Genomic DNA, 14,158 nt, shown 5'->3' on the forward strand with positions numbered 1-14,158 from the left:
GAGAATATGCAAACTCCACACAGAAATGTTGCATAACTCAAAAACGTCTTGCTGTGAGGCAATGGGGCTAAACAGCACAACACACAGCGGTGTTGCCCAAATTTTATTGATAGAGATAAAATTCCAGAAGAATAGATGTATAGAAATGCATTTTTATTAGAAATGATGCATCTAGATCTATTTAGGGCTTTATTTAAGACATTATAAGGTACTCAAAAAAATTCTGACAACAAATCTGTGGAGGAAACACCATAGACGGCAGTTAAAGGAGATGATAAGTGTTTTCATGCACTGACATGAGTGCACAGCTGAGGTTCACGGCTGTTGTCGCAGATAAATCTAACACTTGAGGCAAAGATACACATGAGTAAATGTATTGTTTTATGGGTTTATTGTAGCCTTCACATAACATGACGTGACAGGTGTTTTTGCTGGACAAGCCAGAAACACTAAACAGCACCAATACTACCAATTTTGCTCATTTGTAAAAGACATAGGAAAGAAGAACATAAGGATGACAAGAAGTTATGAACCTTTTTTTAAAGCAAGAAAGTTGTTCTCACTTACCCGAAATAACTTCTCGGCTCTGTTACTAATAGCAGCTAGTGGTCTTGATTCAAGACTTTTTTAGAGTCACTGTTGATCAGGGGCAAAAATGTTGTCTGGACAACAACGTGTTTACATGACAGTGTACCTTTCCTGTTTTCTTTTTCATGCATGTACCCAGCGGGTTTGAGTAGGAGTGAACAGGAAAGGGGATGAGCAGCAGAGGGAACATCAATACTCTGACAGAGCAGACTGTTTCCCTCTGTGTGACACACTCTCATTGATTCACAGACGTGCACACATACACATGTCAAAGGTGCAGGCACAACAGAAAAAGGCCACTTGCTACATCACCCTAAATGATTTAAACAGTGTTAGATTCAACTATTATGGACTCATTCTTAAATCCCTAAACTCCAAGTCCGTCTTTATTTCATACTGATGATTTCCCGATCTTTCTTTCCATCTCCGTGCTCTCTCTCTGTAACTAATCCCTTCCTTGACGACAGGTGAGATCAGCTAAGGCCTCCTGTGACTCCACCAGCTGACAAATCAAATCCAAATGGATCTAGATGAGCTCAAGGAAAAAGTGAGTCACATGCGTGTGTTTAACTTCACTAGTGGATTTGCGTTGTTCTTCTTTGCGCACGGTTGTTGTTGTTGTAGTCTGCATATACTGGGTGGAGCTCACGCATACAGACTGGTCGCATGTGTCCATCTAAACTGACGGCCGATGGCCAGAGGAAATGACATCTATACCAAGCGTCGTGCAACATAACTGCCCTTGCTCTCCTCTGCTATTGCTATTACATGAGTCACTGTCTCTGGATGCTCGTGTGCATGTGTGTTTTTATAAAGGTGACTCTATCATGATTGTTAGGGGCAGCTGGCACAGTGCGGTCTGCCAGGATGCTGTGTCAGAGGCCGTGCGAGGTGCCTGGTCCAGGAGCTCAGCGCCTACAGCTAATACCTGTCAAATCACATTACACATACAGCGTGTCACGAGTGAGATGAGCTCAGATCTGAGCTGCAGCAACCTGGCATGTGCATGCATATAGGTGTGGGTGTTGGTGATGTATGTGTTTTGGAAAGTGGTTTCAGTGTGAGGGTGGTTGTTTTGGTACACTACACAAAACAATTCAAAATAAAATATGGGTGTGGGAAACTGAAATTTCTCTATAAACAAAATCAAGAAAAGACTGCATTTTGTAGTCTTTTCTCCACAAGTGTTACTGATGATTCTGTGGGATGATAATGGTTGGACACAGTCTCCAATTTGTATTGTTTTATGTGTGCGTGTGTGTGTTCAAGTTTAAGCTGAAGACATTCAAATGCGACTTTGAGAGTGAATAAACTGAATATATTTATAAATTAAACTTGAATGTCAGCCCAGCTGAGCGAATGTTCTATGAATAACGATGTGCTGGAAGCTGTTGGAGCAGCTGCGAGATGTTGCGATGATGAAGTTTTCCCCCTGCCGGAATTTCTTTTTTTTAAAAAAAAAGCAGAAACCTTGAAAACAGAAAATGTCAAAAGAACCTGCGCCTACAATTACAACGCTTCTCGCTACACAAGTTTCTCTGATTGAATTTGATCAAGTCAATCAATTGAGGTTTGAGGGGTCATAGTGTGTGGTAAACAGTGTGCAGACATACTAAAGCTCTTTCAAAAATGGTGAATACACCTCAAGTCTGCACACATGCAATGATTTTTAAAATTTAAAGTGGCAGAAAATGGGTACAGTAGCCCAGCTGGATGGTAGATGACTTTAAATACCATCCAAAGTAACAGGTGCGCAAGAGTGGCAAGCAAGAAAGGTGGAGGAAGGGTGGAGTGTGTGGAGACGAGTGTCAGGAGTGATTTGTGACAGAAAGATAACAGCAACAGTAACAGTGTGTGTGCAAGATGGTGACACCTGCTATGATTGATGTTTTATAGATGGTGGCGCTGATAAAAACACCGGAGGTCTGGCTGGAGGTAACAGACCTAAGATTTTCACTAGCAGTGGCCAGATAATTAGAAATGAGTGCATGAGAGGGATAACTCAGGTTAACAATTGTTGAGACATATTTAAAGACACAAGGTCGAGATAGTTTGGACATGGTCAGAGAAGAGATGGTGGATGCACGGGCCAACTGATGCTGAGCTGTTAAGCTGGAGGAGAAGAAGATGACCACAGAGAAAGTTCACAGATGTAGTGAAGGAGGTCATGCAGACTGTTGGTGTGGCAAAGGATACCAGGGATAGAATGAGACTAAGGCTACGTCTACACTAGCTCGGATAAATTTGAAAACGGCGTATACGTCTGAAAATGCTCTGTGTCCACACTATCATTTTCATTTGTTTTCACAGAGTTGTGCGTCCACATTGAAACAGCCAAAAACACTTACGTTCCAGTACTGCGCATGTGTGAAGCGCAAGATGTTGCGGCAAAATGTTGAGGAAAAGCAGCAAATTTTTTAAATGGACTAACAATGAGCTGGAGTTGTTGCTGCGAGTAACACAAAAGTACAACGTTGGAAAAGCGAGTGAGAGTTAAAGAATGTGAAGAAAAGCTATCTACATGTACAAACTAATATTAGTCTTTAATAGGGCTGTCAAAATTGAGAGCAAACAAAACAACTGCTGTGCAATGCCCTCCGCTATCTTAGTTTAATTGGTCACATGACTACATCACATGACTAAAATGTGTCATCGTTTTCAATAAAGGCTCCTGGTTCGCTGTCCACACTGCGACGCGAAAGCGGCGTTTTCAAATATATCCGCTTTGGAGAACGTTTTCAAAAAGCTCTGTTTTCCTTGACCAAAAACGCCGTCTCAATGTGGACGGAAAGCCAAAACGGAGAGAAAAAAATGCGTTTTCAAATGAAAACGTTTTAGTGTGGACATGGCCTAAGGCACATTATCTGCTGTGGTGACCCCAAAAGGGGAGCAGCTGAAAGAAGGATAAGAAGAAGGAGTGCGTCACCGCCAACTGAGACCCTTTCTGTGTTTGGATGTTCTCTCTGTGCCTGTGTGGGTCCTCCAAGGCTTCTCTGGCTTGTTCCCATAGTCCAAAAAAAATGCATGTTAGGTTAATTGGTTATTCTATATTGATGTAGGTGTGAATGTAGGCATGAATGTTGCTTTAGGCCCCGGTGCCAGCAGGGATAAGCTCCATCTCCCCTAAGCTGGATAAACAGTTCAGAAAAAAAAAAAGGGATGCAGATCTCATTTTCAGCCCAATTAACATGAATTCAACATCTGAGTAATAAGAGGGAGGACAGATATGAAGAGGACGATGCTTGGCCTGAGGATAAAACACATGCTAGGAAATGTGGGAAAAGTGATTTTGACAGCCTTTTTTTTGGACAGAGATGACTAAAGCTGACCATTTTGTTCACAGTGTAGCAACAGCACACCTACACAAGAGTTAGATGTTATAGTGTACGATAAGAGGGTGTGTTCTAGGTGGGATCAGACAAACCAGATAGAAAATACAAATTAGAACAACAATTAAGATGTTTTTATCTGGCATATGACAATAGATGTAGATGTTCTGAATCGGTGCAGTGTTCACACAGGTACAGTCACAGTTTGAGGGGTGGCGGTGGCTTTAGTCTCCCGGGTCTACTCACTAATCTCCAGTTGTCTCTGAATGCGTCCCTTGCAGCGCTCCCTGTAGTCCGACTGAGTGGTGTTGTATTCTGACATCACCTCGACAAATTTACGGGACAGTGTGGAGTGCTGCAGAGACAAGGAGAAACAACAAACCACTTCACCTGAGTCCGACTGATGCTGGCGCCAGACAGTAAATAAGAGAAGTAAGAATAAAGTCAATGCTACGTGAACAGGAGTGTAGCAGTGTACCAACTGCATATTACACACTAATTACATGCAAATGTAGTGTGTTCAGAATGGAAATAGGACAAATAGGCCCAACAAGTATACTCAAAGCAGTGAGTATAATACTATACTATGAATACTAAAAGAAACACTTGATTTTTTCATGTGCTGTTTGATAGACACCATTAATCCACATTGTAATGGGAGGAGGTAATGGAGGAACCTCTCACATGTGAGTTTTATTTGTGATTATGGTTAGAGTTTGAATGCCATGATTTCATCATCTGTGAAGTTGTCTCATCTTTGCTGATTGTCTGAGAGAAATCCAGTGATTCTATGTCCTCACAGAGTGGGGAGGGTGTTAACTCAAGTACTCAAATATGGCTCACCGTCATGCAGTAAGATGCAACTGGAGCACAGCTGTGATTCTGCTGCTTCCCTGAACTGTACCTGTGTTTTACGTATCCTCAGGTCAGCCGATGACCTGTTCTGCCCCTCCTCTTGCTCAATGGTTTGTTGGATACCTGGGCAAATGCACAAAAGTACACATTTGATCAACATACAGCTGCTCTCTTTGAATAAAGCCTCCAATGCTGCTGGCTGCCTTTAGAGATTAATTAAATCATACACAACGTACAGATTAGATGAATTAACAAAGATACCAATGATTTAGCTGTTCAGCAGTAGTGAAAATAAGGGTACGAATCCGTTGATGATACCAGAGGAAAGACGAGGAGGTTAATAAAAATCAAAAATGAACTGTAACCACGAGAGCAGAACTGTGCTCACAAATCCTCATGGTACTCTGCTAAATAGATTATGAGGAACGGCAGTTCATTTTGTGTGCAGATCTGGCATTTTGTCCTGAGGCTAGAGCAAGAAGAAAGGTCCAGAGGTTATTAAAAATACAAGAATTCAATATCTGGAGACCACAAACATACACATCCAAATTTATTAGAAATCCAGCTATTTGTTTTTGAGATACCTTGTTACAAGATGGACAAGGGAAAGGATGAACTGTTACAAGAGGAAAGGCTAGGAGGTCAAATCATAATCAATAACACTCTGGAGGCTGTGAATCTTTTACCGCATTCGGTCAATGCTTGTCGAGCTGGGAGTGAAAGTGCTGGACACTTTGTCAATAGGGGAATCAAATTCTAATTCAACACCTGTAATCAAGAGGATGTGATCTATGATCTATGTATTAAACTATAATTATAACCCGGGGGGTGGTTATTATATCTACGTATAATAATGTAGTAATGCACTAAGATTGCCATACATGCATGACACAAAGATTAACTAATCATACGTCAAATCAGTCACTCAGATGAATAATTGATGATGTGGAAGAAGCAGCGACTATTAAGAAATTCATCAAGGTACAAATTACTGGGGTGACTGTTCCCGTTCTAGTTTTCCAGTGACATGTTAGTATGTAATAGTCACTTTTTCTTGACTGCTTCTTCACTGTCACACATCAGGAAGATGCTGCCGAGCATAATAATGTAAATGAAAGGCTATCAGAGGCCACGGGAAGTACAGTTGCTGAAATATACAAATCCAGTTTTTCATTATTTAAGATGGGATTGGATGGCTGATGAAGGCTGCTACACCTTCATGGACACATCTTACAGTGAGATGTGCAGCTACACCTGACTTGTTACTGTAAGGGTCTGTGTTCGTTTCTATTTATACACACAGCTTCAGTATAACAAACTATCACAGCTCATAGGGTGTTAAAACATGATAACTCATAATAAATTACTTGCTTTCAGGATCTCTGAAAAACAAGTTCATTTAACATCCATTTATCGATCGGTCCTGATCGATTCAGCCACTGGGGATGCTTCCTTTTTGCCAATTAACTACAACTGTGTATTATTTGGAAAACCCAGACAGGCTAGAGGAGTTGCTTTATTTATTTAACACAATAATTGGTTGTGTCACAAAGGAGACATTGTATTTTAATTGTTCCAGGAAAATCCACAATGGGTTTTTGATTTACTTTAACATAATCAGTATTATGCATCATTTAGAAATCATTTCAAATTGGATTTTTGCCTTGAATGTGTTTCCAAAACCACTGAGAGCATGATTAAATCCACTCTTTGAGCTTGTTAAGTCTGTGTCTTCACAGTGCCAGGCTGCACTCAGTACAACCTAAGAGTATTTATAACTCTAGGCACATATAGCTAATTAGGTACGTCTTGTCCACAGCACAGAAAACGAACCTTTGCTTCACTACTTATACAAGTTTTTTCTTAATAAATAGTTTAGGTGCATGAAAATAAACCACTAGCACAAATGCAGTATAAGAGGTCCTTAACAGCCAAAGCAGACTGTATATGCAGTACTCAATGCAGTACTGGTATTGTGAAATTAAAAATGCTCATTAATACTATAATTTCCCATCTTTATTCTTAACTGGAAAGCTATTGAAAAAGGCATTTGGTACATTTACCAGTTTTCTAGAAGGTACAAAGAATTCACTTTTTAATTGTCTTATTTTTCAATTTTGCTATTTTGATGCTTAAAACTACTTATTTGAATTCTTGGTATTTCTTGAAATAAACTTTCTTTAAAACTAAGTAAACAATTGACCTCACGAGTCACTCTAAAGCAAAAATAAGACTGCAGTCACCTTACAACCAATTAAAAATAAATAAATCAGTGCCTGGTGATTCCAGTATTTTGTTATGTTGTTGTGATTATGCTGATGATAAAATGCCAGATTCAAACAACTACTTCAAATAAATAAAAACAAAACTGCATTGAGCCAGTTATCCTGACTTCCACAAGTGCTTGCCTGCAGAACTTCAGCAGCGATTAATATAATAACTTTATGTTCATTTTGATTTACCAAAATGACCACAATTCAAAAAGACCAAGATCGACCTCTGAACCATCTGTTGTCTGTTTGCAAAGAAATTTTGAATTATTCATAATTGTTAAAGAATACACATGAAATACAGTGGAGAAAATAATTATTTGGTCGTCTGCTAAATTTGTAATTTTGCTCACTTACAAAGAAATTTTTATAGTAGTTTCATTTTAATGGAGGGAGACATAACATCAGAAAAAACACATTACATAAAATATATAGATTGAATTGCATGTCATTGATTGAAATGAGTATTTGATCCTGAAGCAAAACAGGTGGAGAACACTTTGTTGCTGAACACAGCGGTAAGCTGTTTAATTGTTCTTGGTCATCAGGTTTGCACAGATTTCACAGGAGGGATTTTGATTCACTCCTCTTTACAGAAACTCTAAATCCTTTAGATTTCTGCTGTTTCAGCCCCCCAACTGACTGAGGTCTGGAGACTGGAAAGCCCACGCCATGACCTCAAAATGCTTCTTATTTAGCCACTCCATTGTAGCCTTTAAGACATGTTTTCAGTCTTTGTCATGCTGTGTAATGAATGGTGTTCAGGGTGACTGTGGTTCCAACTGCTTTTAGATCATGAATAAACTCCTCTGGTGTAGTTTTGTGCCGACCCACCACTTTTCTCATGATCATCCTGACTTCATGACCCATGAGGGTAACTGATGGTCATTTTATATTTATTCCATTTCCAAATTATTGCACCAACAGCTGTCAACGTCAATTCAATTTTATTTATATAGTGTTCACCAAGCTTCTTGCTGATGGTATTTTAGCCCATTCCAGCCTTGTGCAGGTCTAAATTTGTACCTGATGTCCTTTGACAGCTATTTGATGTTGCCCATGGTGGTGAAGAGGTCCGGACAGGTGTGCTTTATGCACATAATGAGTTTATTCACTGATTCTGATTTGTATGCTACATCTATGCTAGTCTGAGTTCTTGCAGGGTAGGAGGGGATCAAATACTTATTTCACTGAACAGCATGCAAATCAATTTCTAACTTTTATGTGTTTTTTTCTGTGTTTTTGGTCAATATTCTGTCTCTCTCCAATAAAATGAAACCATCATAAAAATTAGAGGCTGTTAATTCCAGCGAGCAAACTGAGCAAATTCACCAGGGGTTCAAATAATTATTTCTCCTACTATATATAAAAAGTAACTGCTGTTGCTCCCTCTTCAGGATCTATCATAGGGTGCACTCTGAGGTCACTCAGTGAAACACACAGAAAGCAGCAACACAAAGGTATCCCGTGGCATCAAATGACGTGAACTGGAGTGACACAGTGGACTGTGATGCAAGGCCTGGTCTGCCTGACAGCATGTGCCTCCCGATACATATATGTGTGCTTATCTTTGTGTCTCCAGGCTGTAGGCATGCCAGATGAAGGATAAGGCAATCATCTTCTAGTTCTGTGCACCGAAGTATATATTTTATCTTCCTTTAATACAGAGTATACCGTTATTTCTTTACTGAATCTATGAGTGTAAACCAAGTCGTCTGTCAGCTGCCAAATGCTATACAGTTCACTGTCTCATTATGTCTCGCTTGTTACCATCTCTCCGATCCTAAGAAAGTACCAGGACTACGAGATAAACCACTGTGCACACATATAATAAACAGGGCAAGAAAATTATTTTACATGGTCATTAACCAGTTAATTGGTCTCTGCAATGTATGAATTTAAGATATTCAATTTGCTAACACATTGAAAATGCTTGTCAGAATCTCTATAGTCCCATGTTGGCAGTCCAAAGCCTTCATTTTTCAGTTTACAGTGATCAAGGAAAAGCTGCAAATTCTCACATCTGAGAAACTGCAACCTTAAAATATTTCAGACTTTTTGCTTTAAAAAAGAGATAGAAATTAAACATTTTATTCCTGGTAGTTTCATTCACAGTTATTAGAAAATGCCTCACATCCGTGTAGACAATAAAACAATTTTAAGCATTTATTACATAAAAACCCTGTCATACTCAAAAGTGCAATAATTTTTGGATGCCAATCAGAGTTTTGGGAACCAACTGGTCACTAATTCTCAGAACAAGGCACATTTAAATAAATTAAACAAATGCAAAAAAGTTGAAGCAGCATAGAAAATAATAGTAGTGGCTCTGGCAGGCGAAAAGAGAAAGAAAGTATACCCACTCTTTAACTTGGAGCGTACTTTGTTGGCCAACTTCTTGATGTCTGCCATAAGATCCTCAAGTTCAGCTTTAGTTTCTGAGAGGAGATGAGACAAAAGGAGAGGATGTGTTAGTGGATTATATACTAACTCAGCCAAGCACATAAACCACTGGGAAATACGATTTCACAGGCACCGACTCCATACTGACACACAGGAAGTGTCGCTCCCAACAGAGACGAACATTCATCACTTTCAGTCCACAGCAGCACAACTCATCCTTCTTAATGCTTCTTTTCTATAGGGAGTAACTATATCCTCCCTTTTCTCTTGCACTCTTTCGTCTTCTTTCCAGGTTTACACTGTTAAATATTCACATTTATATTATAGAGACACAAAGATACAGATCAATGAGTGTGGAGCCGGCGCACAGCCAAAGAGTGGCAGGACCACTAAAGGCTAAAGAATGGCCACACAAATAGTGGTGGAGACCCTAAGGGGCTTGCACATGTTAACTGCAATAGGTACCGTTTCTTTTTTCTTTTTCCTACAGTGCACTGCCATGAAGAAAAATCAAGGCATTAGTTTGTGTGCCAAAGTAAGTAATGATTTTGTCCTGGTCCTACAAAGTTTCCTACTTTGACCCCTGGTGAGGACAAAGATGTGATCGTAGCAATAAGTCAAATCACAATGGATAAAAAAAATCTGGCCTACAACAAGATGAATTTAGTATATTTTAGTATATACTGTATAAATTTGATATAGATGATGGAGTTACTAATACATTTAAAATCTCTGCCGGCAGTTTATACTGATCGTTTAATACGTAGAAAATGTTCAAATGGAGAAAACAGCGGGTAGTAGAACTGGAACAACTAGTGTAGCTTTGATCAACGAGGAAGACTTGAAACATTTGCTAGTTTTAAGTCAAATCAGTATAGTATGTTATAGGAACACAATACAGCAAAGTGGTTAACTTTGGTCGACCAGGGAAAAAGGTAAAAATTTCTCTTGTCATACCTTCCTAATGCTGGCTAGTCATTAGATTGCCTTGGCAACACGCATAACCTACCGTCTTTACTGTGCTACTCTAAATTTTCTGGACGCACAACAGTAGCCTAAGTGTATGATAATCAGACACATTTTTACATTCAACTGTTTACAAGAGGGACCAAAGATGGCATCATTTGCTGAAGAGAGTGAGGGTCTTGGAACAGGGCACTCATGAGGATTCACAGAAAGGGAAGGTCAGCACTAAGTGGAGAACATAAAGACAAAAAGAATGATGCCTTCACCCCTCTATCCAGCCATCCATGGGCATGTTTAACACTTTATTTTGTGAGCACAAAGGAAGTTTTTCTCTTCAGTGAAACCTTCAAAAGTCAGCAGCAGTGAAGGGCCCACTCGAGTGCTTTCCATGTAGTTTTTTCTTATAATAAACTGAAGAACCAACTGTTGCTCATTATACTTTCAGCTGAGGCAAACATTTTCATTTTGCTTCAGGTTATCACAAATGTGAAAAAAGCACTGGAAATACATTTTATTTTCTCTTGCAGTCAAATTTGTGGCTTTTTTCATGTAAAAGGGCCACTGAAGCATTAACCATTGCCTGTTTAAAGGCTGAATACATCCATTTACACAGAAGATGATTCATCTTTTTTTCATATATGGTGTAGCTTTGATCTACATTTTCTTGTAAATGTGCAGAAGTGCATTTTCATAATTTTTCCATGTGCATTCATCCCCAACACAACCTCAATTGACCTCAATTTATTTAGGGCATGCTATTTCGCTGTTACAGTGAAATAATTGCATGGCCTCATATTAGAAAGTACGTGGTTAATTATTTGCTTTATGACAACGACAGCAGTGGAGGAAGTAGCAGGGAGATAATAACATTTACAGTGCTGTGAAAAGTATTCGCTTTCCTCCTGGCTTCTTAGTTTTATGCGTATTTATCACACTTAAATGTGTCAGATCATCAAACTGATGGTAAAATTTAGAAAAACATAACCTGAATAAATACAAAGTGCAGCTTTGAAAGCATTATTTCATTTATTAAAGGACAAAAAAAGCTCTTCGATCTTACTTGACCCTGTGTGAAAAAGCACTTCCCTCCTAAATCAGATAAGAACTCCAATCAAGATCTGTGATAATTGTGAGTTTGTCACATCACTGTGTAGGAATTGTTGCCCAATGTTCTTTGGAGATTTTTTTTAAATTGCCACCTCTATGATGCCAAAAACAACCTGACCCATCAGGGCATGGACAGAACACCTCTGGTTTCATCTAGAAATCCAAATCATTTGAGTTCCGGAAGTTGTTGTGCAGGATCTCTGCTGATGCTACTTGTTCTATTAACCTTCCCTAAAACACTCAATAGGTCTGAGAACTTGACAGTTTGGAGGCCAAGTCAACAGCATCTTGGTATTTTGTATTTCTTTTGTATTTTTTTGTATTTCTTAGTTAGTTAGTTTTTGAAGTATAGCAGGATGAAATGTGACAATGAAAACTGCCATTTCCACAAGTTTGGTACACATCCAAGCTTTATTGTGTTTACACAGGTGCAGCCACTTACAGGTGTCCACAGGAGCTGTTGCAAATTCCACTCAAATCTTCTTACAACTGCCCTAATGCAAATTAGTATTAGCTTAAAAATGCTGTTTAAGGGTTAAAGTAAAGTGCTACCCATTGTTTCAATTTTCACTACGGAGGGGAGGAAAAAAAAGTCAGAGAAAATGGAAAAGCTTTCACACATATTCCCTCTCTCTATCACACACACACACTACCCTGGAGCATTAACTGCCATTTTTAGCACATTGCAAGGAGGTGAGAAACTCATTTATCATCTTAATGCCATAAAAGAACCAAATCTCCATATGTTAACAAGCTGTAGGAGGCCAGCATACATAAAAGATTCTTCTAAAAAGTTATTCCGGTCAACCTATTCAATCAAACCAAACCGCCTGCAGTAGTTCTTTCTAATGAGTTTGTTTCTGCGTAGTTCCCTTCTTTTTAAAGCTGAATAAATCACAACGATAAATAACGGCCAGTTTTAGCCCCACTAAACTAAAATTCGTACTAAACATCTGCACCCAATTAGAGACACAGCCTCAGTGGATAATTTGATTACACAGTACAAGGAATACTTCAATCACTGCTACATGTTCAATTACTGAAATATAATATTTGCACATATCTCTGATGGGAAAGAAACTGAGAAATGTGAAATCATCATCATCTCTTCCTCTGAAGCTACAATGCAGATCCATATTATATGAATGCTCCTCATGGCAGTCTGGGATATCATTCTCTGAAAGGAGAATGTTGTATTTGGATTTTAGTCACACTGAATAATACCATTCATACCATACCATTTCATCTAAATCCTAATCAGGAGCTCATTCAAACAAACCCTCACTGATGCAATAATGCAAAAGATGGTAAACCATTTATACACTGATCAGCAAAGCACTACAAGACTTTAATCTGCTTAACAGATGCATTTCCATATCAGCAGACATCAGCCTGTGGTACGTACAGCTCAGTGAGACAAAGCTGTGGACACACAGAGTGCTGGCTGATAGGTGTCCTTTAACATACAGCATTTTTGTTTTGTTTGTTTTTAAACAGCAAAGTGGAACATTTTCATTACATGGACAGCAAACACACGGATCACCCTAAAGTCTAGCTTCAAACACATCAAGAATAAATCTGAATCTATTTTTTTTTACCAATAAATTTAAAAAAAAGAAAAAGAAAAGCCAACAATAAATTTATTGTATTACCAAAGGCTTCCTTAAAGCTCAAGCCTGAAAAGCCTTTTCATGCCGTGTATCACTGATCCAGACGCACATCCTTGCAGGAGATTGTGTTTAAGAAATGTCAGAAAATACCTGTTTCAGTAAAAGAAATGAAACAAAAAAAATTTAGGATATATTCAAACGTCTTTTTGAAATGTGATGCACAAACACTGGGCAAAAATCCAATTAATAGCAACTGAAAGATGTAGAACGAGAACCTGGGTAATAGAACCGTGAGCACAGGATCATTTTCCAGATTAAAAAAAAAAAAAAAAAACTCTTAATGGAAAGACTCACTCTCTTGAGATTACAAAAAGTAGATGTGGAAGAAAAAAAAGGGGGTTTAAAATTGTTCTTTTAAGAGGACTATGCATATAAAGTGAGATCAAGTGTTTTGTCCCTTCATTTACATTTGTAAGTCTCTATTTTATAAAATAAATGAAAGGTGGGAAAAACACAGAATTAATGTAAGTCTACCATACCAACACTCTCCAGCTACAATAAATAATAACCTACCAATGTTTTTAAGGAAAAAAAAAAAGCACAAGTTAGAGTACCAAGAAAATAAATAGCTACTCCACTCAGGAAATGAGCAATTGGGAACTAGATCCTTGGTATGTGTTTGAATAAGCCTATATCGCTTGCAATTAATTTTGCTGCCAGTGGCAACAGCAAATACTGAGTTTGTCAGGGTCAAACACTAAGGTGGTGGGCTGAGAGCTTCAAGGCAAAATAACAGTGTATGTCCTATGCATGCATGTGGACATGTGCACACTTCTTCATAAGGCTGACTAGTTTCAGTTGTGTAGGACTGAACAGATCACCGATACATGACATGAGGCAGCTTGGGGCTAACCTTCTGTGTCATCCCTCATTTTAAATGTCAATATAGCAAGTCTCACTATTGACAATAGCTATATGTTGTGAATATGTGTGCAAATAAAAAAAAATAACAAATGAAACCAAAACAGAC

General features: G+C 38.7%; 1 protein-coding gene across 3 annotated transcripts in view; it reads right to left on the reverse strand.

Moving 5' to 3' along the window:
- Positions 1-14,158, reverse strand: part of LOC102795677 (syntaxin-1A-like) — a 73,542-nt gene that overhangs the window by 14,791 nt on the left and 44,593 nt on the right. For all 3 annotated transcript variants that reach the window (XM_087850999.1, XM_006795381.2, XM_035909791.2), the window contains exons 4-6: positions 9,406-9,480; positions 4,822-4,895; positions 4,164-4,272 (exon numbers count right to left, since the gene is read on the reverse strand). In XM_087850999.1, the coding sequence (XP_087707125.1) occupies positions 4,164-4,272; positions 4,822-4,895; positions 9,406-9,480 (258 nt within the window). The remainder of the gene's footprint in view (positions 1-4,163; positions 4,273-4,821; positions 4,896-9,405; positions 9,481-14,158) is intronic.

This window comes from Neolamprologus brichardi, chromosome 14 (assembly GCF_056152115.1).
Source record: "Neolamprologus brichardi isolate AB-2024 chromosome 14, ASM5615211v1, whole genome shotgun sequence".
Lineage (NCBI taxonomy): Eukaryota > Metazoa > Chordata > Actinopteri > Cichliformes > Cichlidae > Neolamprologus > Neolamprologus brichardi.